This window comes from Pagrus pagrus, assembly GCF_965226575.1.
Source record: "Pagrus pagrus genome assembly, chromosome: 15".
NCBI lineage: Eukaryota > Metazoa > Chordata > Actinopteri > Spariformes > Sparidae > Pagrus > Pagrus pagrus.
The window spans coordinates 21,315,643-21,341,695 of NC_140199.1; the positions used below are offsets into that span (position 1 = coordinate 21,315,643).

General features: G+C 40.5%; 2 protein-coding genes across 10 annotated transcripts in view; one reads left to right on the forward strand and one right to left on the reverse strand.

Moving 5' to 3' along the window:
• The window catches only part of adgrb3 (adhesion G protein-coupled receptor B3), a 122,488-nt gene extending 109,337 nt beyond the window's left edge, over window positions 1-13,151 (reverse strand). For 2 of the 8 annotated variants that reach the window (XM_084376162.1, XM_084376161.1), the window contains exons 1-2: window positions 12,660-13,137; window positions 10,167-10,935 (exon numbers count right to left, since the gene is read on the reverse strand). In XM_084376162.1, coding sequence (XP_084232288.1) covers window positions 10,167-10,920 — 754 coding nt within the window. In that variant the 5' untranslated portion in view covers window positions 10,921-10,935; window positions 12,660-13,137. Of the gene's footprint in view, window positions 1-10,166; window positions 10,936-12,659 lie in introns of all 8 variants that reach the window. The other 6 variants (XM_084376165.1, XM_084376163.1, XM_084376164.1 and 3 more) reach the window with 5 other exon arrangements.
• The window catches only part of LOC311270919 (uncharacterized protein), a 57,369-nt gene extending 41,894 nt beyond the window's left edge, over window positions 1-15,475 (forward strand). The window contains exons 3-4 of one of the 2 annotated variants that reach the window (XM_084376172.1): window positions 14,749-14,842; window positions 15,000-15,475. In XM_084376172.1, coding sequence (XP_084232298.1) covers window positions 14,749-14,842; window positions 15,000-15,098 — 193 coding nt within the window. In that variant the 3' untranslated portion in view covers window positions 15,099-15,475. The remainder of the gene's footprint in view (window positions 1-14,748; window positions 14,843-14,999) is intronic. The other variant, XR_014624315.1, reaches the window with a different exon arrangement.
• The last annotated feature ends 10,578 nt before the right edge of the window (window positions 15,476-26,053 follow it).

Consider the following 26,053-nt stretch of genomic DNA (forward strand, 5'->3'; position numbering starts at 1 on the left):
GACGCCATGTGATGAGGCATTTGTAATATTGTTGTTTTGGTCTGTAGTACCGCCCAAAAACACCTGATAACATATATACTGGGCCAAGTAGATTCAGTGATTCCCAAATGGTGTGCCATGTGATTTTGTTACAACCATTCATTATTATGTCAATATACTTACATACATATGTGCCAGGGCAGGGCAATGTGACCTTGAAATAATATGTCTATATTTTACAGCTATGTCACCAAAGATAAAAGATATCTTAATATTTTGAAATCTTCTAAAAAAAATTCTATTTTTGACCAAATACCTCAATTTCAATATTGCAACAATACTGATAAATAAGCATCAGTAATGACGATATAATGACTATGTGGGTAAAGGCAAATATTAGAACAAGGAGAACAGTCTGGACAGTTCAGAAAATTATCTGTCTTTACTGTCATAAAGTCTTTAAAACCAGAAAAAGACAACGCTTACACCATATAACAATATCTAAAATCTAAGACAATATATAGTCTCATATCACAATAATGATATATATTGTGTATAATGCCCAGACCTAATACGTGCAGTATATATACAGACATATAGACAAACACATCACTTTTAATTTTGTGACCTGTCTGGTTTAAATTTTTGTTGGTGGTTTTATAAAAAAGTTTTAAATGAATTCTTGAATCATTTAGTTTCTAAATATTTCATGAGTAATATAGTTGTTTGTCATATTTTATTTGTCAGTAGAAGATTAAATTAAACAGTACAGAGTGATCAGATAACGTGTTATAGAGGCTAATTTGCACAGATTTGAATACAGGTGTTCCTCGAGTTTTTGGCTTGCCCTTTGGTATGCCTTGGGCACAAAAAGTTTGAAAACCCAAATAAGACAAATTGAAACATGAAAATCTTGTAGGAAATGTAATAATGTTTAATTTATTGATAATAAATATGTTATATACAGTCAGTTGTGTGTGATGTATTCTAGTTTCTTTGTGAACAATAACTGTCACTGTATTGTAAAATCTGAAAACTATTTGCTGTTAAATTTGATGTTCAATCTTTTTTCATATATTTGGAATCAACAAAACACACCCTTGTCATTCGACAACAATTGTTGTGCACTTTGTCGAGCTTAATAGTGCACCCTTCTGAAGACAAAGACATTTGGCTGAGAACTGACATAGTTTGATGAATACTTGTTTGTCCTATACTATTATGCAATTCTTGTTGTTTTATTTACTCTACTTTCTTAACTTTTATCTTCTACAGAACATGACACGTTCATCTCCAATTTTGTTCGGTTGTGTTGTTTTCACATCAAAGTGAAGGCTTGGCTACAAAGGAAGTTCAAATACGATTTTTTTTTTTTCATCCTCATTACTTGCCCATGCTAATTATGTAGCTTAGAGCGGATGGAAAAGAGGGCAACCAATAGACGTTGTGTGTGGTAGGTAAAAAAGAAAGAAAAGGTCAGGAGTTAGGTCTGGATTTTCTGATCCTGACAAATCAATCTGGATTCACTTATTCCTAGTGTGAGAAGAAAGTTTTTAAATTCTAAATTGGTCAGTCTGGCTTTCAAGGAAAAACTGTGAATTATTGAGTGGCTTTCACCTTTTAGTTCATGCCCTTGACCATAAAACTGTAAGTCAATGATTAAAATAGGTCTGATAGATGTTATATTTAAAAATCTACTTGGGGAATATGTAGAATACATGATGTTGTCTTGCCACACTGATTATGTAAGTGTGTACGCTGCCCTAGATCATAGTATAACATGTACGTTTAAAGGCAGCATCCATTACAGCTACAGAAGCCGTTACAGCTGCAGCAGTTACAGAAGCCCCTTGAGAAAAAAATGGATTTTGCCTCCACTTTACCACATAGACAGTGTCTTTGAGTGACAGACTCATTTGCCAGGTTTTGTGGGTGGATGTTTATGCAAATGCCTCTCCTCTGTGGGCTGAAATAGCCATCCAGTGACAGGCCAAAACTAACTGGGTTGAAACGCAGGAACATGCAACTGAGAGGCTGAACGCAGTGCATAATTTACATTAACATCTCTGGCACCGCACAACAAGGGCTTGATAAAAAATTACCACATTAAGTCAGCCCACACAAAAGTTAGATTTTTTTTTTTTTTTTGCCTCTAAAAAATGACAAGAAATGTTCAAGACATCTGACAGTGTTTATTCACACTAAGAGCTTCAAAGCCTTGCCCTCACTTGAGAACTGTTGAGCAAAGCCGCAAAACACTCATGTGAATGTTCATGTTTTCGTAAAAGGATGAATAGCATGATTGTTGAGGCCCGCTCTGAAGGGTTTTGCATTCAAAATGAAATTTGTCATATGAGAATCACAATTGTTGTTGTCCAGTGTTGTTTGTACAATGAGCTGAATTGCTCCTTTAATGCTGTGAAGCAAAGATACCCGATCTTCATTTCACACTGAGTTCTAGTGAATACAGTTGAAGCAAGTTCATAGTGTTCCCTATTTTTCTCCTGAATGAGGCTGCTAGAATATTTTTTCTTTTCTTTTTTTTGAGGGCAGGAAATCAAACATGATGGTTACTACTGAATTATGCATATGATGCTTGCAAAAAAAACGTGTATAATAAGAACATGAGACAGTCTTCATCTACAGAGACTCATTATTGTCATGTTTGCATTCATATAGAAACCTTTTTGAAGGAAACGAGCACAACAGTGGCTATTCCTTTGATTTACAAGGTTCACTTATCTGTTACTCATAAATTGCAAAATAGAGGCTGGATGCTGTGATGTCAAAGCAAGACGTGCAATTACAAATGGAAATGGTTCATGATAAGTATGCATTGCTGCTGTGGCGAGGAAACGGCGCTGTGGCATACTGCATGGAGCCTTTGACAAAGAACAGAATCTGCTCAACCGTGCATGTGCTGCAACGGCAAAATTGATGCAGCACCAGTGTGCTACATGATGAGATGTTAAACAAGTTATTGGAAAAGCAAAAAAGGTCTAATATAAAGTGTTTTACCTAAAACATATTCATTTAAAATGAATGTGCAAAACAGTCTTTGGTAACACTTTATATTATCCAGCATTAGTAAACGTAACATCTTTAGTACTGTTAACAATAATGAAATGCTTACCATTTATCAAGCACATTTCCTATAGTACAGCCATTTAAAATACAGACCACGTGTTTTGTCTCAATATGAGATTTAGTCAAAAATGATGATCATTTTGCAAATTGTTCAGCATAAGCGCATTAATTAAGCATCCGAGATACTGATAGTTAAAAAAAAAAGCTACTTCTCACATTAACTTCTCTTCATATGTACTGGGAAACCATCAAACAGTCTATCAAACCAGCCCCAATCCAGCGTTTTCACTGTCTGCAAGGCGGTGGAGGTTTAGATTTGTTGCTCTGTGTTATTTTTATTTAATGGGCATAGCCGAATTGAATGAGAGCTTGAATGCTAAACAGGCGAATCTGTGGCATTTCAAGAAGAATTTATGAGTAGTTGTGGGAGCTGGTGCGGCGTGGATATACAGGCACACAAATCTACCACTGTTTGGAATTCATAACAAGAAACATGCATACAGGTGGGATACAAACACTAATAAATCAGACATGCACGTTTCTGCATTGCTTATTCAGGGTTTTACTGGTAAGGTGCCACAGAGAGGTGTGGCTGCCTCACATCAGAGAATTAGACACTACATTACGTAAGCCATTACTCTGATTACGATTCCTGCTGTAATATGACGTTGTTATAGGCCACAAGTGCTACTCACAGTGTTTATCACATTTGTATTTATTGTAAGCTGTAAAGTTAAAAAGGAGGACTTGTCACCTCCATGACACTGCAGAAGTGATGGAGATGGACTGATGCAGTAATTTAAGTAATGTAGGTTTGAGGTTTTCTGGGCAATTTAGTGGTACTTTGACTTGATCTGTAACCGTCAGTGTTGAACTGTAACTAAGTACATTTACTCAAGTACTGTACTGTACTTAAGTGAGTACTTGAGTACTCTTGAGTATTTATTTTCAATGCAGTGTTACTTTATTCTTCAAAAAGAGCTCCTCCTCAATCAACTACAGCACATTATTGCATTGATAATAATAATTTATAATAATGATAATGATAATTTATGATAACCCTCATTACTAAATGGTAAATGTATAGTTATTTAAACTTTAGTTGATAGTTATTTGCTGCTTTATAAAAATGCATTAAGCAATTGTAAACGTATAAATATCGATTGCAACTTTACAATAAACAAAAGGTTTATAAAGCTTTTTATTGGTCGTTAGAGTTATAATAAAGTGTTACCAATGCACATTGCTCCTTGTAGTGTTATACTCTATTTCTGCATTTGAACAACAACACCAGGGTTGTGAAACATAATTTTATGCTCCATAAAATTATATGCCTAATACTTTTACTGATTTCAGATTCACTTGAATTATCAAAAAAATGTCTTTTCATTTAAAGTAGTTTCAACATTTTTTTTTTTTTTAATCAGCATTCTGGGGACATGTTAACTGTAACATTTATTCATGCAGTATTTTTTTTTGCTATGAATTCACTGATTCACACACTGTAATGCTTTCTAGATGTCTGCAAACCATAAATCATGTCCACACTTTTAAATTGTATTTCAGGTTTTTCTTCCTTCCAGGCTTCCTGCATTTCATTGCATTCTGTCTGCAGTTCAGCTGTGCCAACACGAGGCTTTAATTTACTTTAAGGCAGTTTGCAGTACACAGTCTGGGTACAGCGGAGAGTTATCACTCTGACTTCCAATTGCCATGCTGCTGAAACAGAGCCTCAAGACTAAGATCACAAATCCATGTCAAATGAACCGCAGAATTCACAGCTGATCTGCATCCACCCCACTGCCAGGTTATCATTATAAGCATCAGGGCTGAATCTAGGTTCTGGAGAGTAGAAGCATAGTTGCTCTAATAAGAAATGAAGAAAATGTCAAAATAGTCGGTGTTGATTATTAAAAATAATGAACTTCGACGAAAAGTTAAGTTTTACAGCTGAAATTTAACAGAATACCCAGAACATTTGCACAAAGACATGACATTGCCCTTTCCTAATTGAGCCCTGTGAAATAACTAAGACTAATTTAACTTTAGCATAAAATTTTATTGTTCATATCAGACCCCATCTTTTCATGTAAGAAGCTAATTGGGAAAATAGGTTTTCAGGCCCTTTAATAAAGCAATTATCCAGAAGTGCTATTTAATATTATCAATAACTGCACAAGTACAAGTTTTTATCTTTTTAATCCTTCAACTTGTGTGCAAAATAAAAACCATGCCAGGCCCCATGTGGTGGACCCAATACTTTATTGAATCATAAATTTGTAATAGCTGGAAAACTGAGACTTTTGTGGTTCCATAGAGCCCATTTGCATCCATGTGTGACAGTGTGAGTGGCTTAAGCAGAACTTTAAACATGGCAACAGTTTTTGCGGTTTCATATCTCTGTGTAAAACGACTTGGGAGTCACCTCAGAGCCTCATAAATTTTTATACCCAGAAACAGCAACCTCGGCCATTTGAAGAATATACAGTTTATATATGTACATTCTCTAGCCTCGTACAGAAAACGACTGCTCACTCACTTCCAGACTCCATTATCTTTTTCTAATAATCACAGTCTTGCAGATCCAGAAGTAATTGTTGACCTCATTTCTGTGTTTCACAAAACCGAAGCTGCGTAATTGATTATAGCATAAAACTTAATCGTTCCCCACTCTGCACCATCCTTTTTGTTTTTTTAAATGGGCAAAATCTTAGGCGCAGCTAATGGACAAAAAAGATGGCTGGCACTTTTCACGCTGATTCTTCAGGGTCCTGCAGTCTATCACGCTTTTTGTGTTGACCTTGTCATTCCTGGACAACTTTCTTTGGCATTTCTCAACACAGCTGCCTCAGGAGGTCGAATACAGAAGGATGAACACAGAAGAAGCATCTACTAAACTAACACATCTGAAAATCCAAGAGCTGAGCCTACGAACAGTATTTACAGTAGGCTACAAGCTGGAATAAGTCGGCTCAGGATTTTAGAGAGAAGTGAGACATGGGATAGTCAAGGTATTTACTATAGCTAAAGACAAATAATGCATGTCGAAGATAAAACAAACAGATTCTGTGCTGTTGAGCTGAGCTCTCTCCTTCACTGAATTGGAACTAAAATGGCCTCCAAGTGTACTGAACAATGGGGGTGAGCATAATGCAGTGTGACTACTGAGTGACTTGACTGAGATCCAAAGTGAATAAAAGGCCTCACTATGTGAGGCAGCGAGGCTGAGCTGCTGCAGTGCTCAGGACTTTGGCGGGTGACAGTGCATTAGAACGCTTCACACACATTTCATTTGCCAATAAAATCCTATTGCCATTTTCCACATGGCACACGGTCTGTGTCGTCAGAAAGTGTAATGATCAAATAGGCAACTGCACAAAGAAGCATCTGCATTTAGTCTGAAGGTGGATATGTATCTCAGTTAATATAAAAAGCTTTAGCAGTAAAGGGATGAAGTCTCTTTCCCTCTTTGTCACTCTTGTTAGACAAAGCAAGAAAATCCAAATAAAAAAATTATTTATTTTAATATACAGTATTAAATATTGCATGTTAGAGTCAAATCAATGTGACACTTTCCTCTCAAGTGGAAAACAAGTGGATTGGGACTCAAATCTGTGATGCCATAGTCATTTCTAACCTACTTCTTGTACTAACAATGAATTAAGAAGCCCACTTTTTGGACTCATAAAATATTAATGTGAATATTTTGCATGCATATGAGCTTCAGATCTTTGTAGCGTCATCGGGTTTGAAACAAATTACGAACGCGTATCACCAGAAATCATCTTACTGTCACTGCCACGTTTGTCATCTCTCCCCACAAGCCAATAACCAACACGGAAACAGGAAGTGGAGGCAGAGATGAACTGAAATATCTGACAGAATCAAAATTATGTTTGCAAGAGAAATCTCAGATTTCCCTTTTCATTTTAAAAGAATTACTTTGCAAAACAGGCTTTCCACTGGCAGTATGTCAGGAAACAGAAAGTCACAAGTCTTTCTCCTTTAATAGAGAGTGCTCGTGACACGAACGTCACCGTTCAAGGCTTCATTATGAGTGAACACCTTGAAAGACATGCAACAAAGCACATCCCTCTCAAGCAATGAAACTCTTTGACCCCGATCCTTGAAAACTGGCAAGTTCCAAGCAAACGAGACAAAAGATGAGACACTATTCCTCAGGCAAGGGCAGACTTGTGAGACTGAGCCACGAAACAAGACGATGCCTCATGATGTTGCTTATTTCCTCGAGCCAGTAGCAATTTGTGGATGATTTGAACAGTGCATTGTGAATTTAAGGATTATAAACTTGCACACACACAAACACCAGCGTTTGCACGGGATTGGACGAGGAGAGGGCAGATATCTGGGTGAGAGCATACTCTAAAATGTCTGCTTGTAGCTGCTGTCTGCAGAATGAAGGCCTCTTCATGCGCTTGATTCATCTTTTCAAAATAAAATGCACCAATTGCAGTGTAGAAAACTGTAAAACCTTTTCTACCTAGCTGTTTTTTCTTTTGTCTACTCCAAAAGTCTGAATCAGTCTAGCCGTAGCCAATGTGAGCATTCACTGGATTGAAGCAAGAAACAGCCAGGACACGTCACCCATCTCCGAGCTGACACAGACAGTCACTCATTCACCTATGGGCAGCTCGGAGTCATCGGCCTACTTGACTCGTATGTGTGGGCTGTGGGAGGAAACCCACACAAACAGAACGAAAAGAAACAGACAGAATGAAATCTGTCTTGCTGTGAGCGCCACTGTGCTGCCTCTTTTTTACAACTTTTTATTCATGAAATAAAAGAATGTGATAAAAATAAAACTGCATAAATGACTCATCTGAGTAGTACATCTGTTAAGGGTTTCATTGTGTCTCCTCGGTGTTCAAGATGCCACAAAATGAAGGAGCGAGTTCTATCTCTTTGCATAATCAGACAGTTAAGCTTAACCTTTAAAATGTTGTTATCCTCAGTATGTGTGTGAAACACTGGCATGGCTGCAGTACACAACCTCCAGCCCTGCGTTTCTTTGATGTGCTCCAAAGCCATCCTCTACCAGGAACTGAGAAGATCAAAGACAAGCGATTTTATCAAATGGAGCCCTTGTCGACTGTTTGTAATGCTTTATTCTTCATCAGGAACACCCACTCTGTCACCATGATGCCACTGGAGACACAGTGCTCTTTAAAAACCCAGCGGTGATCTCCCCCGTTATCCAGATGAAAACGGATTTATTCAAACCTCCCATCAACCGACCCTATAAATAGAAGCTTGTGGAAAATCTTCTGAGAGGGAAAAAAAAAAAAATAAGCCCTGCTCTTAAGCTGTTATTAACATGCTGATAGAAAAATGTCAAATGTTGTTTTGGGGGCAGAGAGTTTTCTGTGGAAATTAAGCTGAACTCTTCCTGGTTGTATTTGTGGTTTGGACAGGAGATTCATTAAATGACGAAATCATCGGACAAAAAATACACAGCTGAGTCATACCTCCTGGTCTTCCTGCACATGCTACTTGACTGCAGGGTGAGTTGTAATGGTAATTTGCATCAGAAACTGTATGCATTATTGCTTAAGGGCTCTAGTGAAAGGGTAGGTGAACGATACTCAGAACGAGTTCATCATCCACTCATCCGGCGAGTTTTGAAGGGAGAGTAACTCTCACAAAAGCATTAAAAATACCTTAGGCGTAGTAGTGGAATATTTCTGGGAAAGAAATCCTGAATTGGTGCGTTTCAGGAACATGTGATCTAGCAGCAGGAGTCAACCAAACAGCTGAACGACTGCAATCGATGTTCACCTGTTTGTCTTGATTAGCAAACTGCCACCTGTTCTCCACGGTGCTAAAATAGCAACTGTTATTTTAGTAAGTGCCACAGGGGAAAGAGCTCCATAACATTCCCCGGTATCATTATAAACCCCCCCCCCCCTCCAAAAAAAAGCAAAAAAACCTAAAGGTTGACTCATTACTTTTGGTTCAGTGTGTCGTGATGAATGCCCCTCCTTTGTGTGTCACGGTAAACGCACCTCACCTCTGAAGTATGCAGCGAATTCCTCTGGGGTTTTTCCTCTGCTATCTGGTAAAAATGCAAGCAGCGATGTGCCAAGACGGGCTCCCTTTGTAATCCAAAAAGCTACACAAGTGTGTTGACTAGAAAATCTCCCCCTTGCTACCTGGTGACACTAATGAACATTACCATTATGCCCTTATCATAAACATTTACTATTAAATGTTCATTCGGCTGACTACCTGTGAGAGTGGGTGGATGTGTATTGTGTGTTATTAGTATGCATTTATGCACGTGTGAGGTACAACTGCAAGCAGGCGTGCCGACAATGCCATTTTCTTCCCTTGACTACGTGTTAATTAATGCTCAATTCCAACATACAGTGAAACACGTTGCATTGCTCTATGGCAACACTGGAAAAGTAGCACCCCTATGTAATAGAACATCTTTAGAAAGGGTTTTTTATTCAGTACTCTCGGTGTAAATATGTTTAATTATCAGTTGCTGCAGATTTGACTGAGCACTAAAACCATATGCACAAGTTTTGACCCCAATCCAATCTGACACTGCTGCATCCACCATCCAAATTGTTCCATGTGACATAGATGCCAGTAAAAAGCAAAGGACGTGTCCATATTGGCCACTGCTGGTCTTTGTCAGGATGACACTGACAGAAATGTACAACACACAAAAATAAAATTTCTTTGGATTTGCAGCCATTTTAACTCTGTGCCAATGTGTAGAAAAACAGCCATTTTAAATTCACAGCAATGATAGTGCATTTTGAATGCAGTCCAGCCAAATGAAAGACCCCCTTTAGGTGCTTTGGTTTGTGCTGCTGTGGTCTTTGCTGCACCCAACTCCTCTGGCAGCTTTGTTTCTTGGAGTTGACACATTTCTGAGCCAACTGCAGTCTATATCTATGTGTGCTCTTTGTTTCATGGGCCATCACACTTCAAACATGCAATAAGGGCAGAGAAGGGAGTGATTGACGTGCACATTTGACTGACATGATTGCTATCTTATCTAGGCATACAGTAGTCCATTAAGTCTATATCTATGTCAGCATAAAGGAGGAAGAGGACAGGATACTCACCTTCTTTAGGAGGCCTTTTCACTTCTGCACTCAGGTTGCAGGTCTGCCCAGCTTGTAGTTGGGGTGACAAGCAACCCTCCGTTTGTGGATTCAAAGGTAAAACCACGTTGTTGAGCATGAGCATGCTCTCTGATTCTCCATCGCCTAAATGCTGGGGACATGTGCATTTTGTGTACACGATCCCACACGTCTCCACTGTCCCTTTCTCTAATTTCAGGCAGTTTTCCAGCCACGTACAAAGCACTTGACACCCAAACTGGCTGGGGCTCGCCTTATTCAACACCAAGAACTCCACAATGGACTTCTCCTCCTCATCCAGCTTCTGTGGCGTCAATCCGTTATAATCATAAGGGAAAACTCTCCGTAGCTGAACGAAATTCTTGTCATACAGCAAAAATACATAAATATTCTTCGAATCGCACAGGTACACTATAGACTCGTTGACTTTCAGCAACTCATTGATCTTTTCGTGTGAGTAATGATCAAACTGATAAGCAAGCAAAGAATATTCAGAGCAGCTCAAGTCTCGCTTGTATAGCTTCAGGTAGATGCTGTATTTGGTAGGGTCTGGGTTCTCCAGCGTCCATGTACAGTTTGTATAGTTCTTAGGAAACATTTCAGTCACCGAATATGATCCATAAATGACCCCCTTGACCAGAGTGGAACACCAATAATCTTGGGCACCAGTTAATCCAAACATAACCAGAAGATAGGTGGAAAATATATAAATCAACAGGTTTCGAACAGCCTTCATCCTATGTCATTTGGCCTGCAGGGAGAGATGGAGAGAATTACACAAAGGGATTTTTAAAAGCAGAGCACACAGGGAGCACGTTAGGTGATTTCTGTCAGGGGTTGATCGACGTGATTCACACATTTCTAGCCAGAGTCCTCACACGAAAATGGAAGGACGAAAAAAAAGACACATTGACCTCAGCAACACGTCTTTTGCATCCCCATCCTGCCTCCTTCATTACTATATTTTGTGCAAACATTGCCACCTTGTGGCTGCCTCACCCGTTATTTATTTTTTTATTTATTTTTTGGGGGGAAGGTTGGGGGGGTTGGTTGGTTGGGTGCAATAATGTGAGTCATTTAGACATTTATAATTAGGTCGTGTTTGGAGCGGCACAATACTTTCGAGAACTTATAGCTGATCGGAATATCTGGAATGAGGGGACGAAGCGGTGAGAGGAGCTGTCCAAGTGAGTGCGGTCGGCGCTCACGAGCTGTGGGGACGCGGCTGCTCATTTTACGCAGTAACCGGGATCTCTCTCAGAACAGGCTGCTTTCTTCGTGATTACAGTCTGCATCCTCACACGGCGGCGTGATAATATGAGGAAGGCAAAATTCACAATGAAAACATCTCTCTCTCTCTCTCTCTCTGCGTCCCGCCTGGTCACCATGGCTCCTCTCCTCCTTTCCTTTCCTCTCCTCCTCTCCTCTCCTCTCCTCTCTGCGCGCTTTCGCTCCACTAACACGACCTGCATGTCTCCGAAATTCGGGGCTTGACATATTTGACAATGCAATTTGATAAAGAGCCAGCGTGTGAGTATGTGTCTCTCTCCCCGTGTGTGTGTGTGCGTCAGCTCATGCATGCATGCGCGCCTAAGCGTGTGTGTGTGTGTGTGTGTGTGAGAAAGGGAGAGAGAGCTGGAGAGAGAGAGAGAGAGAGAGAGAATGCAATGCGATGTCCTGATTGCTTTAATCCTACAGGCAATGCAGCTGTGAGCAGTGTCACAGCAGAGCGTGCGTGTGTGCGCGCGTGCGTGTGTGTGTGTGTGTGTAGGCGTTGAAATACGAAGTAGGCTATGTGAGACACTGGAGTCCAGATTTGATAGATAAATTCTGCACTCATGTTTCCAACTTCTCGCCTTTTTCTCCCCCCCCTCGCGCTCAGAGCCGCCCGTCACACCACGTTAGGATAATATACGTGTTACATAAAGATCTGTGGAAGCGGCGTTGGAGCGAAATCAGCTTTTTTTTTTTTTATTATATATATTTTTTTAGTCGCGATAAATCCATATGATTCCGCAAGATTCATGGCCGAGGCTACAGGACGGGGCGGTGGGGTGCTGGTGCTGGTGGTGGGGGGCAGAATCAGTATTCTGGAGACGAGGATCGGCTCGTCAGGAGACGCTGATTTTATTGCCGGGGCTTCGTCTCGGGAGGACATCTGAATATAGAGACCACATCTCATGCGGTGTCACTTCGACGCTCGCCGCTTCCAAAGTGATTTTTCGCCTCTTAAGAGAGAGATCAGCTCTTTTTTCTTTTTTTTTAAAAATCATCTGTTAAGCACCCTGGACTAATACGAGCGGATGAAAGCTTCCAGAGCCCTCATGTTGAACAGACAGGACAAATATTTAACGGAGGAGGTGGTTGAGGGGGGGCTGGGGGGGGGGGGGAGGAGGCGAAACTTTAACTGACAGATGACATATGAAAATGAGCTCCGTGCAATAATCACAACAAATAATCGCAATAAGTCCTTACCTTACACTGCGGAAGCTATGGCTATTTTCCCAACATACTTGACCACATCCTTTATAAATAAATTCTGCAGCCCTCCGGTGAATCGATACTCCCCATCCCCGACAATAGAAGTCCGTCCGGCGCAACAAGATGGTTCAAATGGATGAAAAATAAAATGCGTTACACTCCGGTCTGCCCGCTCACATCCCCCCCGTCTCCTTCTTCTTCTTCTGGGTTTTTCCCATCAAAAAACGGAGCGCAACAACACACGCCAGCCACCGAGGAAGAGAGAGAGAGCGAGAGAGAGGGAGGGAGGGAGAGAGGGAGAGAGAGGCAGAGGCTAGGAAAGACAAGAGAGAGAGAGAGAAAAGAAGAATTCTTGGAGTGGGGGAAAGAAAAGAGGAGATTCTTACAGTATTACCATAAATTAATACGCCAGACTCCACGTCTCTATTCCCACTGATGTGTGTTTTTTTTTTCTCTTCTCCAGCAAGTCGCGCAAACCCTCCCTCCGGAAAAAACAAAAAAAAATCCAAAAAACCAAAAAAAAAAAAAAAAAACAACAGGGGGAGGAAGGAAAAAAGAGAGAGAGAGATCCGTAGTGGGTGGATGTGGAGATGTTGGGGGGCCCAGTGAGTTACAACAGAGAGAGAAACAGACGCGCTTTGCTTGGTGCTGCTTGCAGAGCTCCAGGAGCAGGCTGCAATATCACGTCACACACTCAGCCGCTAAGATAAAGCACGTACGTACGCTTCTTACTGCCGCTGCGTCTGGCACCACCAATACTTTCTTCCCTGCCCTCCTCCTTCCCCCTTTTTTTCTTTTTTTCTCTGTTTTTTCCCTCTTCTCCTCTCATGTATGCCTCCCCCTTAATTCGAGTCAAAAGGGTTTCCCCCCCTGAACTGGACCCCTCTCACTTGTGCTCCGCGCTTTTGCCGCTGCAGCGTCCTCCAAAAGCAGGAATATTTCATGGACTTTTATTTTTTTCTTTTTTCCAAATTTTTGAGAGGGGGTGGGGGGAGAGGAGAGGAGAGGAGAGGAAGTGCCAAGTGAGAGTATAACATGAGCGTAATTCCAGCCTGCGCCGCTCTGTCAGTGGGACTCTGTGGTGTGTTGGGTGATGCTTCCCTCCTCTCCTGATGGGTGACAGCCGCTGTTGTGTTGATTCCTTCACCGGTTGGTGGTGTACGGCAAGCTGCACGTCCTCCTGTTCGCCGCCTTCACGCTGCTGGAGGAACAAACGCTTCTGGGGCCAACTTGTGCTCTCTTTGGAAAGTTGTTCCGGGTTGTTCTGCACCTTACAGGTGCATCTCAAGCTGCTGGTTTTTTTTTTTTTGTCTCCCATCACGTGTTCTCTCAGTGGGATATCTTATCTGTGTGTTTTCAAGGTAAGAATAAACAGTGCTTATTACGAGCTGCTTGACAAATAAAAGAACTTCCTGCTTCGGTTTTAACCCCTTTTTTTCAAGTGCTTTGCCCTGACATTCAGAGTGGCATCCATTCAACAATCAACAGTCAATTAAATCCACTGTAACCTCCAGGCTCCAGCAGTTGGTCACTGACAATGCGGCATCAATGGCTCTGCAATAGCCTTCATTACCTATTGGCTGAATTCATGGGGAGAATGGGACTATGATGGACATGAGGATGGGGAGTTACAGTCATCCACATCGCCTGCTGATCACACCGCCTTCCCATTGAATGCTGAAGATGGAGGCTTTTTGTTCACGTTGGTGGCTCTTTTTTTATCAGGTGCCAATAAAGCATCAGATTCATAATTATCGGCCTTCGGTCTTGAATGAGAAATGAATGTGCATGACCTTCACACATGTAGGAGCTCAGTCCATTTGCATATTTAGAGTTATTTGCATATTCTAAAAGGGAGATTGGTCAGTGCAGATAGAGGCAATTGTTCCCCTGGTAGAATGTGATCATGTATTTTCCCACTTTTCTTTTTTTTTTAATTTTGGAGGGTTGGGTCAGCCGCTCTAATCATTTTGCTGTGCTCAGTTAACTCTCATTAGCCTGGCCGTCTCTTTCAGGCCTTGACTGAATGCGTTCCATCTGAGCAGATGCTGCATGAAGAGCCTATTTGTTTATTTATTTCCAGGAAGTTTTTCAGTGTGAAGTGTTTGCGAGCCAGCCTTTCCAAAGAATGCTCCAGAACCACACAGAGAGTATCGGCCGCAGCAGTGCGAGAATCTGTAAGAACTTGTTTATATCCCCAGCATCCTGTACCAAGCGGCGTTTACAGCGTTGTTAATCTGTTGCCAAACTTATAAAGGAGATTGGAGTCATTCAGCGCAGTTGGTTGCCGTGGCCTGTTAGCGTGGTAGCTTTTCTAATTCCAGTCTTCCCCAGGCAGCCGGTGGAACATCAGGGGTGACCTCGAGCCAGCCCACTTTCCACGGCCATAATGAAGACTTTGGCGTTGAGGGAGCGTTTGGCTCAGCAAGCTAAGAGGTGGAAGAAATTCATGCAAAGCCTTATTGAACAATGAGAACACAATAAGTATCTCTCCACTGACTCATGGGGAGGCCAATTGCCAAGCCTGAGGAAACGCTGCCATCGCTCTCCCCTGCAAAGACGTTTCCGGAGCCCAAATGGCACCCTGCGCGCTTGGTCATTTCGTGACCAGGAAAGAAGATGAAATTCACGAGGAAATGTGGTGTCATGTAGTCAAAGTTGAAAGAGGAATAATGACCTGACTACTAAGCCAGCTCGAGAGTGGAACAGTGTGCATATTTGTGCAATAACAGTGACAGTGGGATATCTCCTGTTAAAGAGTCATTCCTGGAACGAATAAACAACATAAATGACATCATGTGGTTTGAAATTATTTTGAAAAGAGATCGTAATTTGCCTCATGTTCATGTCAAACGTCTACGTGTACAGCAGATTGAAAAGCAGAGGCAGGAACCCTATTTATAAACATATACATACTCATGAAGCCTTTTGGATTTTCTGAAATGTCCTGATATTGAATTCAGTTACACAGCGAGCAGATCAATTTATTCCCTGCTAGAATCTCTAAAAACAGTTGTGATATTTCTCATCTAATAGCAGTTGCAGAATCTGTCATATTATTCTGTCAACTCAAGAATCTGTTTGAGCACATGGATTCTGAATTATTCATGACCCCGCATAAAGAATAGCCCTATTATCACCTGCTCCTGTTTGTGCGACTGAGCCTGCACTCAGGCGTGTGTGTGGGTGCAGGATAGTACGTCTGTTTGATATAATGGCTCTTTTACAGCATTCATGTCCATTACAACATCTCATGCGATAAACATCAGTCTATTGATCATGTGATAAACATCGGTCTATTGATGTTTACCAACCATTATGAATCATTATAGTTTGACTGCTTTAAGAATATATGAACTCTCAATCTCATTGAAAAATTATGGATTTTCTTTGTACCCAACAGTGTGGTGCACACACACACACACACACACACACACACACACACACAGATAAGGGTAAATTCTCCAGGCAGCAGTGAAATGTATTCAGACTTCCAGCTCAGCTCCGTCACCACCAGGTAGTCCATATGTTACATTTGTCTGAGCACAGTGATAATGGACTCCTCCCTGTTGGCATCTCAGCTGGATGACTTATTGGCAAACCCCAAATGAGCTCGTTTGAAAGAAGTTTTTCTTGAAGTGCTGAATCATTTTTGCTTTTCTGTGATGTTGTGGAATAAGCTATTATGCCATTTGTCATCACAGAAGTTGTACTGGATACGTCTTTAATGGTCAGATCTGGGAGTATTTGTTTGTCTCTTTACAACTGTGCTGCTACTTTTTCTCCAGCAAATTACCATGCAGAAGTGGTGCATCTGCATTTCCCCGCTACGCTATGTAAGGGTAGTATTATGTACTTGGACTTGGTTTGTTTTGATGATTCTTGTGTACTGAAAGAAGTCACCTTCCTGTTTTTGCTACAAAGAAAGCGTGACTCTAGGGATGACAACGTCTATCTCTATGAATTTGGATAGATTGCCATTAAATGTTGTACATACATTAATGGTCCCTGGAGGACTAATCTGCTGACTTTTTCATTCTTTTAGGCTTGGACCACATTATGCACTTTTTCAGGTTCTTAATTTTATTTTGCGATACTACTAGAATAGAGCTATATGCTTTAATGCCCCCAAAACACATCAGTTGTCTCATACTGTCCAGTGCTACAGCACTGTATTTCCTGCTCTGTCTGAAATACTCTGTTTTAGCTCCTGTCTCTTTAAGGCCCCACTCCTGAATACCCAGTCTGCTCTGATTGGTCAGCTCAACCACGCCTGAACCACCACCACTAACAACAACAGAGCAACTGTGCTAAATCAATTCTTACATCCCAAATTAGCCAAAAGGCACAACTTATGCAAATGTGACATGATGATGTAACGTGATGTCACAAAGTAACTGAATTAAACTGGGACTACTGATGAGGCATTTCAGGAGCAGTGTTTTCTGTGGGAGAGAGGAGCTTTGGTTGGCGTGGACTTTGACCTTTCAAGATCTTTCACTCGTACAAGATCATCTATAAAACACTGAACGAAAGGAAAAAAGCAAAAAAGCATAACAGGTCCCCTTTAAATGATCCCCTGACTTTTTATCTTGTGCAACCAAAGGTCAAAGTTTTCACTCCTCAGTTGAAATTTCAGAAACTACTTGATAAACTTGGTAAAACATTTATGTAAACATCCATGTTCCCTAAACAATGACTCCAAATGAATTTGGGGATCCTCTGGCTTTTGTTCTAGCATCACCAGGAGGTGTTGACATCTGTTGTTTTGAGTGACATTGGATTACCCTGCAATTTGGTACAAACACTCACACTGTCCTCAGGGTGATTTGTAATTACTTTGGTGAACCCTTTCACTTTTCATGTAGCGCCATCATCTGGTCAAAATTTTGATTTACTCAATACTTACACATGACCAAATACCAACAAAACTAATTATCACCATCAGCATCAGTTGTAATCAGTGTTTACTGGTAGGCAGAAAATGTCACCATGATAACAGGCTAAACTAAGGAAGGAATGTAGCACTTTATAATAACCATCATTATTAAATGGTACATTTTTACTTTAAACTTTAGTTAATAGTTCACTTTTAACAAACAACAAATGCTATTAATTTATTAAGCAATTATTTATTGTAAAGTTGCAACTGATGTTAATAAACTTTTACAATTGCTTTATAAATGTTTTATAAAGCATTTCGTTGTTTGATAACAGTAAAATAACTATTGACTCAAGCAAGTTTAATTAATTCAACATATGCCATTTATTCATGATGTTTATTATAAAGTGTTACCGATGGTGAACATGGTAAACATTATACCTGCTACACATCAGCATGTTAGTATTTTCTCGTTAGCATGCTTATTTTAGCATTCAGCTCAAATCACTACTGTGCCAAAGTACATCTTCGCAGAGCAGCTGGCATGGCTGAAGACTGTCAGTGTTGTTAAATATTTCTTGTGAACCTTTGTTAAGGGTCTCTTTGTCTTGCAGGTTTCATGTAATAAAAACAATAATCTCGCAGGAAGGACTCCCAGATCTCACACTATTTAGAGCAACATGATTTAAGGAAGCAGTAACCCACCCTGGGACATGAATAGAAGTGATTAACTTCACATTCACAGAAGCGGCGAAGCCAAAGAAACTTGTGAAGAAGTCTAGACGTACTGTGAGAATGCGGGTATCCACAAACACTTTGAGATTGTCTCCTTTATTAACACACGCAGACTATTTGCATTATGGATTCATGCTTACAGTAATGTGCTTCATGCGTCTATTGGTTGTCACTATCAGTGTATACAGGCCTGTGTCTTACGGTTCGATGCGATCATTACACTAATGATGTACAGCTCTATTAACAAATTAAAGCGTGGGCACTTTGCTTGCATCCGTTCAAGGGCTGTTTTCCCATTTTTCTTCATATTTAATTAAAAACTGTTGCAGAAATTGCGGAGTGCAGTTGACGCGGTGAGGTTAAGTGCTGAGGGCAGTTCTTGCACTTCCTCTTGTATGGCAATCATAAACACTTCAAGTGAGTGCAAAGGGAAATGTATGTTAACTGTATGAGATAATCAATGTCTGTCAAAAAGATGCATGGTCGAGGCTCTTTGAAAATATACTATGCACGCAGTCGATGTATCAAAATGACTTCACATGTGTGGGATATGAGCCTTTTGACTCCCGAGCACACATGATCCTCGCTAGTCATTACCGATGTATTATTAACCACATTTATTTTCGTCGCAAGCCAATTTGAATTTTAGTATAATGAAAGAGTTCACTCAGAAACAGTGCTGAGGGAAGACATTAATACTGTCTTTCATTTGGTTTTTCCTTATGAGCATCAGCAACAGTGTAAATGACACAACACAAATTTGCATTATTGTGGTATTGAGTGATAAATTCTGTCTCTGAGACCCTCGGGGGGGACAAAAATGCCATAAAAGAGTCCTTTATTATCGAAAATGTGTCACTAGGAGATGATCTTTTAAGCAACTGGATAACTTATCCACTTGTCATTTATCAATAAAGGAAGGTTTCAGGGGTCCACTTTTATCAAATTTTTAATGTGAATGAAACATTTAAAGCCGCCGAAGCATAAAAAATTGATATATTCTTCATTATTTTAGTGAAAGTGAAAATGTCTTCCAAATGTTTTCACAGTCCCTCTACTTACTACCTCGTTTGCCGGGACATGCTCTTTCAACTTGAACCTCACTTTACATGTGAAGTTAGAATAACCTTGCTTGATTAATGAGGTGAAATGTACGTGTGTACTGACACACTGCACTCTGATACCCACCGCGCCGAGAAAGAACAGAGTCTTGAACCGTCTCTGCTCAGAGACATTAGGCCAAGGTCTGTCTAATATGGTGTTTGCACTCTAAATGTAACTGCGCTTCTGACCCTGCAGCGTCTTCGCAGTAATCAGCGAAATCTGAAAGTCAGTTAGTCAACAGTGTAAAAATGCTTTATAGGGGTGAAATGATGTGCTTTTAACCCTCGCTGCTGTTTGTTGTCAGGCAGAAGAGCTAAAAGCACAGATGATCCTTGACCTTCGATAACGCAGACGAGTCTGTTTGGGAAATGAAAATCAAAGTGATCGCTTCAATATTACAGCGGTCAAACAAACACAGTACTTCTCTGTGTTTGGCTTTATTTGAGGATGAGGACTAGATGTAACTGTGTGTCGTCTCATTAATAGTTAGAATAGACAGTCACAAACAATGTGTTTATGGATAACAGTCCGCCAACAACAGAGCGTGTCGAGGAAAGATGATGGGGCTTGAAACGAGTCCGACTGTGTGGACTTTGTCTTTGATTACTCAGTAGTACACAAGGACACAGTTGAGCGGACCCCTACACACAGTGGTCACTATTTGAATTAGCAAAGCCTGTACAAAACCTTGAATGAAATAATGCTCACAATCACAAGGAAACTGATAATGTCTCCCTGCAGTGGTTTGAAATATTTCCAGAAGAAGCAGGATGTTCAGATGGAAATAATCACTAATCCTGGTTCTTGGAAAATAAAATTGCACACCAGCCACCGGGACACAATCATGAAAACCAGACTTGCAGCACATGCACCACCATAAAAAAATGACACTCTGAAAATTGCCACTTTGCAGGTTTTATACGATGGGAGGGACAGAGGAAACTGGAGTCCGTAATGGTGTCATTGGGTGTAATTTTTATGTACACACACTGGTACTGTTGAGTAATGGATTTCGGGTCATTTTGATCACATTTGGGGGATTTATTGGTGAAAAATGTTCATCATAATACAGGTAATTATTATTAACAAAGTAAAAATAGCTTTTTTCCCCATTTCGGCACTTTATAACATTTAAAGAGCAACCTTTTGTATCATCAGCGGCTGCTCACACGGTAACAAGAAAGGCAATCAAACATCAACAGAATTGTATTATCCCCATGATGACGAGCGTGGTTTCTATCAGCATCTTTCATTACTTCCGCTCGCAGGTCTTTTTGATGTTAAATATACCAGTCTGCCGTCTACTCAAAGGAGTTTGCTTTTCAAATTTCTCCTTTTAAAAAGAGGATGCTGACACCACCAAACCGGACCAAATCTCCCCGCCACAGAGTTACTTGTTTACCATATGGCTCGCGATGAATATTAATCAATTCACTTTCATTTTTAATACATGTGTAAGAAACTGGGCATCATGTGGATGATTCTTGAGAGAATGAATATATGAGTAGAAACCGAATGTGAGGAAGCCTTTTTAGTTAGCTTTGGAAAGGCTTGCCGGGCAGCCTCATAGGGAGAAGATGCCACTAAGCTTCAACAAACACACTTTCTCTAACTGGAATTTATCATTCAGCGGAAAAAAATAAATAATATGTAGCGCCTGTCATGCATGTGTGACCTAAACTATGCCAGTCTGGTGCTTGCAGCTCTGCTTTACATTCCACTCACACTCCTATTTGGCTTTTCCATGCCTGGGTTTAGAACTGAATTTTAAATAAAGGTATTTTTTCTCAGTATTGTTCCTGTTTTTTTATTTTTTTATTTTTTATGTCAGAGACAATGCTGCACTGCATGAATCCTCAGGGCCTTTATCCGTTTCCTTTGAATGTGGTTCCAACCACCAGACCTTAGACTCCAGCAAAGCCCCGTCTCTAGCTGTGTAAATATTCCATGAGCAGCTGCCCCCACACTGTGGATTGACAAGCATTCATGACTTTAAAACTTCATCTTTAACAGTGGTGCTGGATGGCTGACTTAAACCTATGGTAGCCACGCTTAATTTTACAAATTGGCATTATCCTTGCATGTGTCAGTTAATGTTGAACAACCCACAATATTGAGTAATACAGGTGTAAAAATTCCAACAAGAGAATTAAGAAAAAAATCAATATAACTTCACAAGGTTTTTTTTTTTTATACTATAGGGAATAAAATATGGATGACTGATAGCGTATCGGTGTGATTCACACAGTACAAAAAGGCAAAGGAATCATGCTGACAAAGAGCTCTGCAAATCAGCCCCGCAGCAGCCAGGATATAGAGCTGTGTCCTTGTTAATCAAGGAGATCATAGGTCACCCTGGCAATTATCAATTCCAAATGCACACAATAACAAACTATCTCTCCAACAAATCACCTGCCACATTTTCATTTTCCTGTCTATAATTTATTTTACCGGGCGATGAGGAAAGCGAGGGGGCGGGATGGGGGAAAAAAAAAAACTGACAATCTAGAAGATGCCTGGAAAGGAGCTGCTTAGTCATTAATAAAAGAGATGAATATGAGTTAACCACATAATTTTGTCATTGGCATCAGCCTGCTCCATTGTCTTCTGTACAGCTGTCCACTCACTAATCAATCATGAGCCACCAATCAATCTGCGTCACCTTCACTTTTAACCCCCGATTTCAGCTCCACTGCCGTAAAAAATTAATATAACTTCATATCTCGGCGTTCCTCAGCGATGTAGACAAGGCCCAGCTGGATTTATTGATGATCTTACTGTGTTTGCACAATCCTTTCATCACATTCATCTTTTCACTGATGTTACTGTATGTAGACATCAGATTGGGATGAGGCTTTTACATGCTGAAACACTCCTAGTGAGATGGGCACTACAATAATTCTAACATCGACTTTGTGCGTTGCAGAAGTTCACACAGAGTCATTAAATATAAAATATCTTCTGTGCATCCTTTGTGCTGTTCTATGTGAAACATACGTCTTCCTATGAAAAGGCTCACGTACACTATTTGCTCTATCTATTGTAGCCTTTGTAGCTCTGTGGACAACTCTGAGATACAGCTAATTAAAATGTCTGTGATAAAATAATTAGCCTCCCTGGCAGACAATGGAGAGTGAAATTCTTTCATAATCTCTCAAATGAACTGATAAGGAACTTTTCAAGCATCTAACAATTTGCTGTCGACAGGACAACCACAAGTCAGTGACTAATTTTCACTGGCAGACATGCTTTTATATGTTTTAGTTCAAGGTTCTTTACCTGGATGAGTGCCTGCATGCTGCTGAGTGGTTATGCAGAAGTGGATCAAAACATGCTGTAAGACTTGTGTTTTATGAATGCAGGTCAACGTTTGAAAAGGAGTGCACCAGACTGCAAGTTACATAAAGTTAAAATGGCAAGCTTTTACTTTTTTAAACAGGAACATAGTTTAAATAGATTATTCTAGGCACACAAACCAAACTCCTCAGTTACTGCTGCGTCACCTGTCATTTGTTTTCTCATCTTGCATGATACATATGACTTGGACGTAACACGAGGCTACTACTGTAAGTGTAAGCTAGACAGCGAGATATACTCGCAACAACAGCTTAAGTGAGAGCAAGTTAAAGGTGCAATATGTAAGAATTTGAGTTGAAAACATTAAAATAAAAAAAAAACACAAATTATCAACATGTCAAAACTGTTATTTTTTTGACATTTTGACATCTTTGTATTGTGTTGCAGAGATATCTACTGAAGTTAGCATGCTAACCAGCTAGCCCCAGCCCATACTGGTCCAAAGCTCCTGTGCTAGCACTGTAAACACCCACAACCTCCCAGTCTGGACTGCTTGTTGTATAACTAAGCTAACAGTAGCTACAGTTAGCAGCAGTTAGCAGTTATTCTGCTGATATGCTTCCCCCGATCTTTCCAAAGTATGACTTCAACAAGACGGCAATACTTTCATGCAGTAGTGCATCTTTAAAGAAGCTGTTTAAGCCGTTCCTTACACTTTTGCTCATTTAGTTTTTGGAAAAGCTAAAATAAAATAAAAGACGCCACCCTCCAAGCTCTGTAAATGTAGACTTTCGCCTCACTGTAGCACACCATTTAGACCTGCCATGCCTAGCTACGTTTGCTAAGCTACGATTAGACAGTCATTGTCATTTGCTGGAGGCGTTTATCAAATGGTCAAATACAGCAGAACGGAATGTCTTTAGAAAGAGGAGAATAGTAAAAAAAATGTCAGAAAGATAATGTTGTCTATTTAATGTAACAACAAGAGAAAGAATTATGATTTCTTCCCCTTTTCCCCTGACATCTCTCTGGCACATCTTTAATGTTCACGATTTGACTTTGAGAAATGTATTGTGTACTGTTCGTGGGCAGTATTGGCTGCTTCTCAGTGCATGCACAATTAGTGTCCAATCAGTAAATTGACCAGTGATCTGTCTGCTCTCACAGCAGGTTTGGGGACAACTGCTTGTCTTGGGCAGTTTGCATTCTCAGAGCACAGCGGATGGTAACTACGGCCTCAGAATGCTTAATCGCCTGATTTAGAGAAAAAGTAGCAAGTGAAAAGCAAACATCCTCTATTTGAATCCATTTAGTGTCTTTGGATGTGTGATGAAATATGTATCCAGTATGGTTTTACCGAGCAAAATAAGGACACCTCAATCAATACTGAGTGTTCCACTTACATTTTGATTGGGGGCATATACTTTGATTTATTAATCTGTGTAAAATGTTTTTTTTTTTCTCTCCTTACGGTGACCTTGAGTATATGGTCGGTGATTTGAATTCTGCTGTGACTCTGCTGAATAATAAAGATTAATGCTCATAGATTATGCTCTTGCCATGGTGAGTGAGACACATGAGAGAATACTGAAATGCAGGCCGAGCGTGCATATTCGATAATTGATCTGATGCTTTCATGTTAAGAAAGAGACGAGCATTAAACAATGTACTTCGGCGAGATGAGGTGAATGAGCGAGTTGCAGACGAGATGTTACCTTCATTACGCTAATTGTGATTACAACTGTAGTGCACAGTTCAAATAAATTTCCCATTTGCTCTTCTGAAGAATGTGGCCCGTCTTAAATTATGCATAAAGGAAATTGGTTTGCAAGTGCATCGAACAATATATCTCCCCACACGTACAGCTCACACATTCCTTTTGTTTTGCTCCAGTAAAATCAAACACCCTAATTGTTTACAGTCATTTTTTACACCAGGGAACTGTATCATAATTGTCATCCTATACTGCATTACACAATTAGTGCGTTGGATGTCAACCTTCGCTGAGGAGCAATTGCCTGGATCAACCTGTCCACTGTAATGAGGCTGGCTGAAAACTGCCTGCACCACTGGTTTCCTGCAGCTCAGCTGTCCCTTGTGATATCCATCTCCTGAGTCTGGTCTGGCTTGTCAATCTGGGCTGGAGGGAGACACTGCCTCCGCTGATCACATCTGCCCAGAGAGCTGCTTTCAACAGCATGAATGGTCATGGTAAACTGTGCCTCTGTCATCACAACTAGACAGCCCATTTAAATCAGACCACACAACTTCCTCAGACAATTTCCTACACCAGCTTTTCACTTATGGTAGAACTAGTTGAACGTGTACATTCTGCTTCAGAGTGGGCGGGTGAGTTTTGACAGATTTACTTCTCAGGATTGAATTAGATCCGGTATGTATTAAAACGCCTTTTCTAATGCGAAATGTAATAATGGAACCCTCCGAATTATATTTTTACAAGCCTACAGCTGTTTGAATTATTGTTCGTGCACTAGCTTAGTTTAATAAACCGGTAATAATATCCGGCGCGATTAACTCACCTCGCAATATTGAATAGGACCTGTCAGAGTCTGTCCATCCTGGGAGATAGGAGCAGGGAGACAGCTAGCTGCTGGATGCCAAAAAGTGAAATGCAAAAGTAATTTCCATTAAAGTAAAAATCCACTTTAAAACATAGTTTATATTACCTCTATAAACTTGGACAGTGAAATCCAGCCTTGTGTCTGAGACCATATTTCTTCTAGAACAGATGAAAGCTGGCCAATACTTCAATTTGTCATGAAAGCAAAACTGTCCATGTCTGCCCCATTAACACTAAGAGGTGACGTTCAGCAGAGAGAGAGAAAGAGATATCCCCTAGTTTAGCATTGCTATGAAATTAAGCTCATTAATGTGTCGAGGCTTCAGGAAATATCCCCATGAGTCAACAAAGTCACCTCCTGGTTGATGGAGCAGCTCTTCATGACATCATTTGTCAGCAGGTCAGGGTTGACCTTTTCCAAGACAGCAGTCCACGCTCATAAGTATGTATTTGCTTTGCCCAAGATCTTAAGAATAACAAAGGAGTTTTGGGAAGATTATGACTTAATGATGACCTGTCAACCGCCATCCTTTGATCAGCTCGAGGCATTCACAATAAATGAAGTGGAGTCGAGATGAAAAGTGTTGTGTTAACATTGCATGGCTTAGCGCTGAAGGAGTGATTCAAAAGCTCGTAAAGAGCGTATCAACAGCCGACCAAACATTCTCAATGGACGTGGTGGCCATCTTCCTCTGACATCACACTCACGGTGGGAAGCCCAAATGTCGTACAGCTGTGTTCAAGGGTGCAAGTCATATAAACGCAGGCAATAATGAGAAATCGTTATCG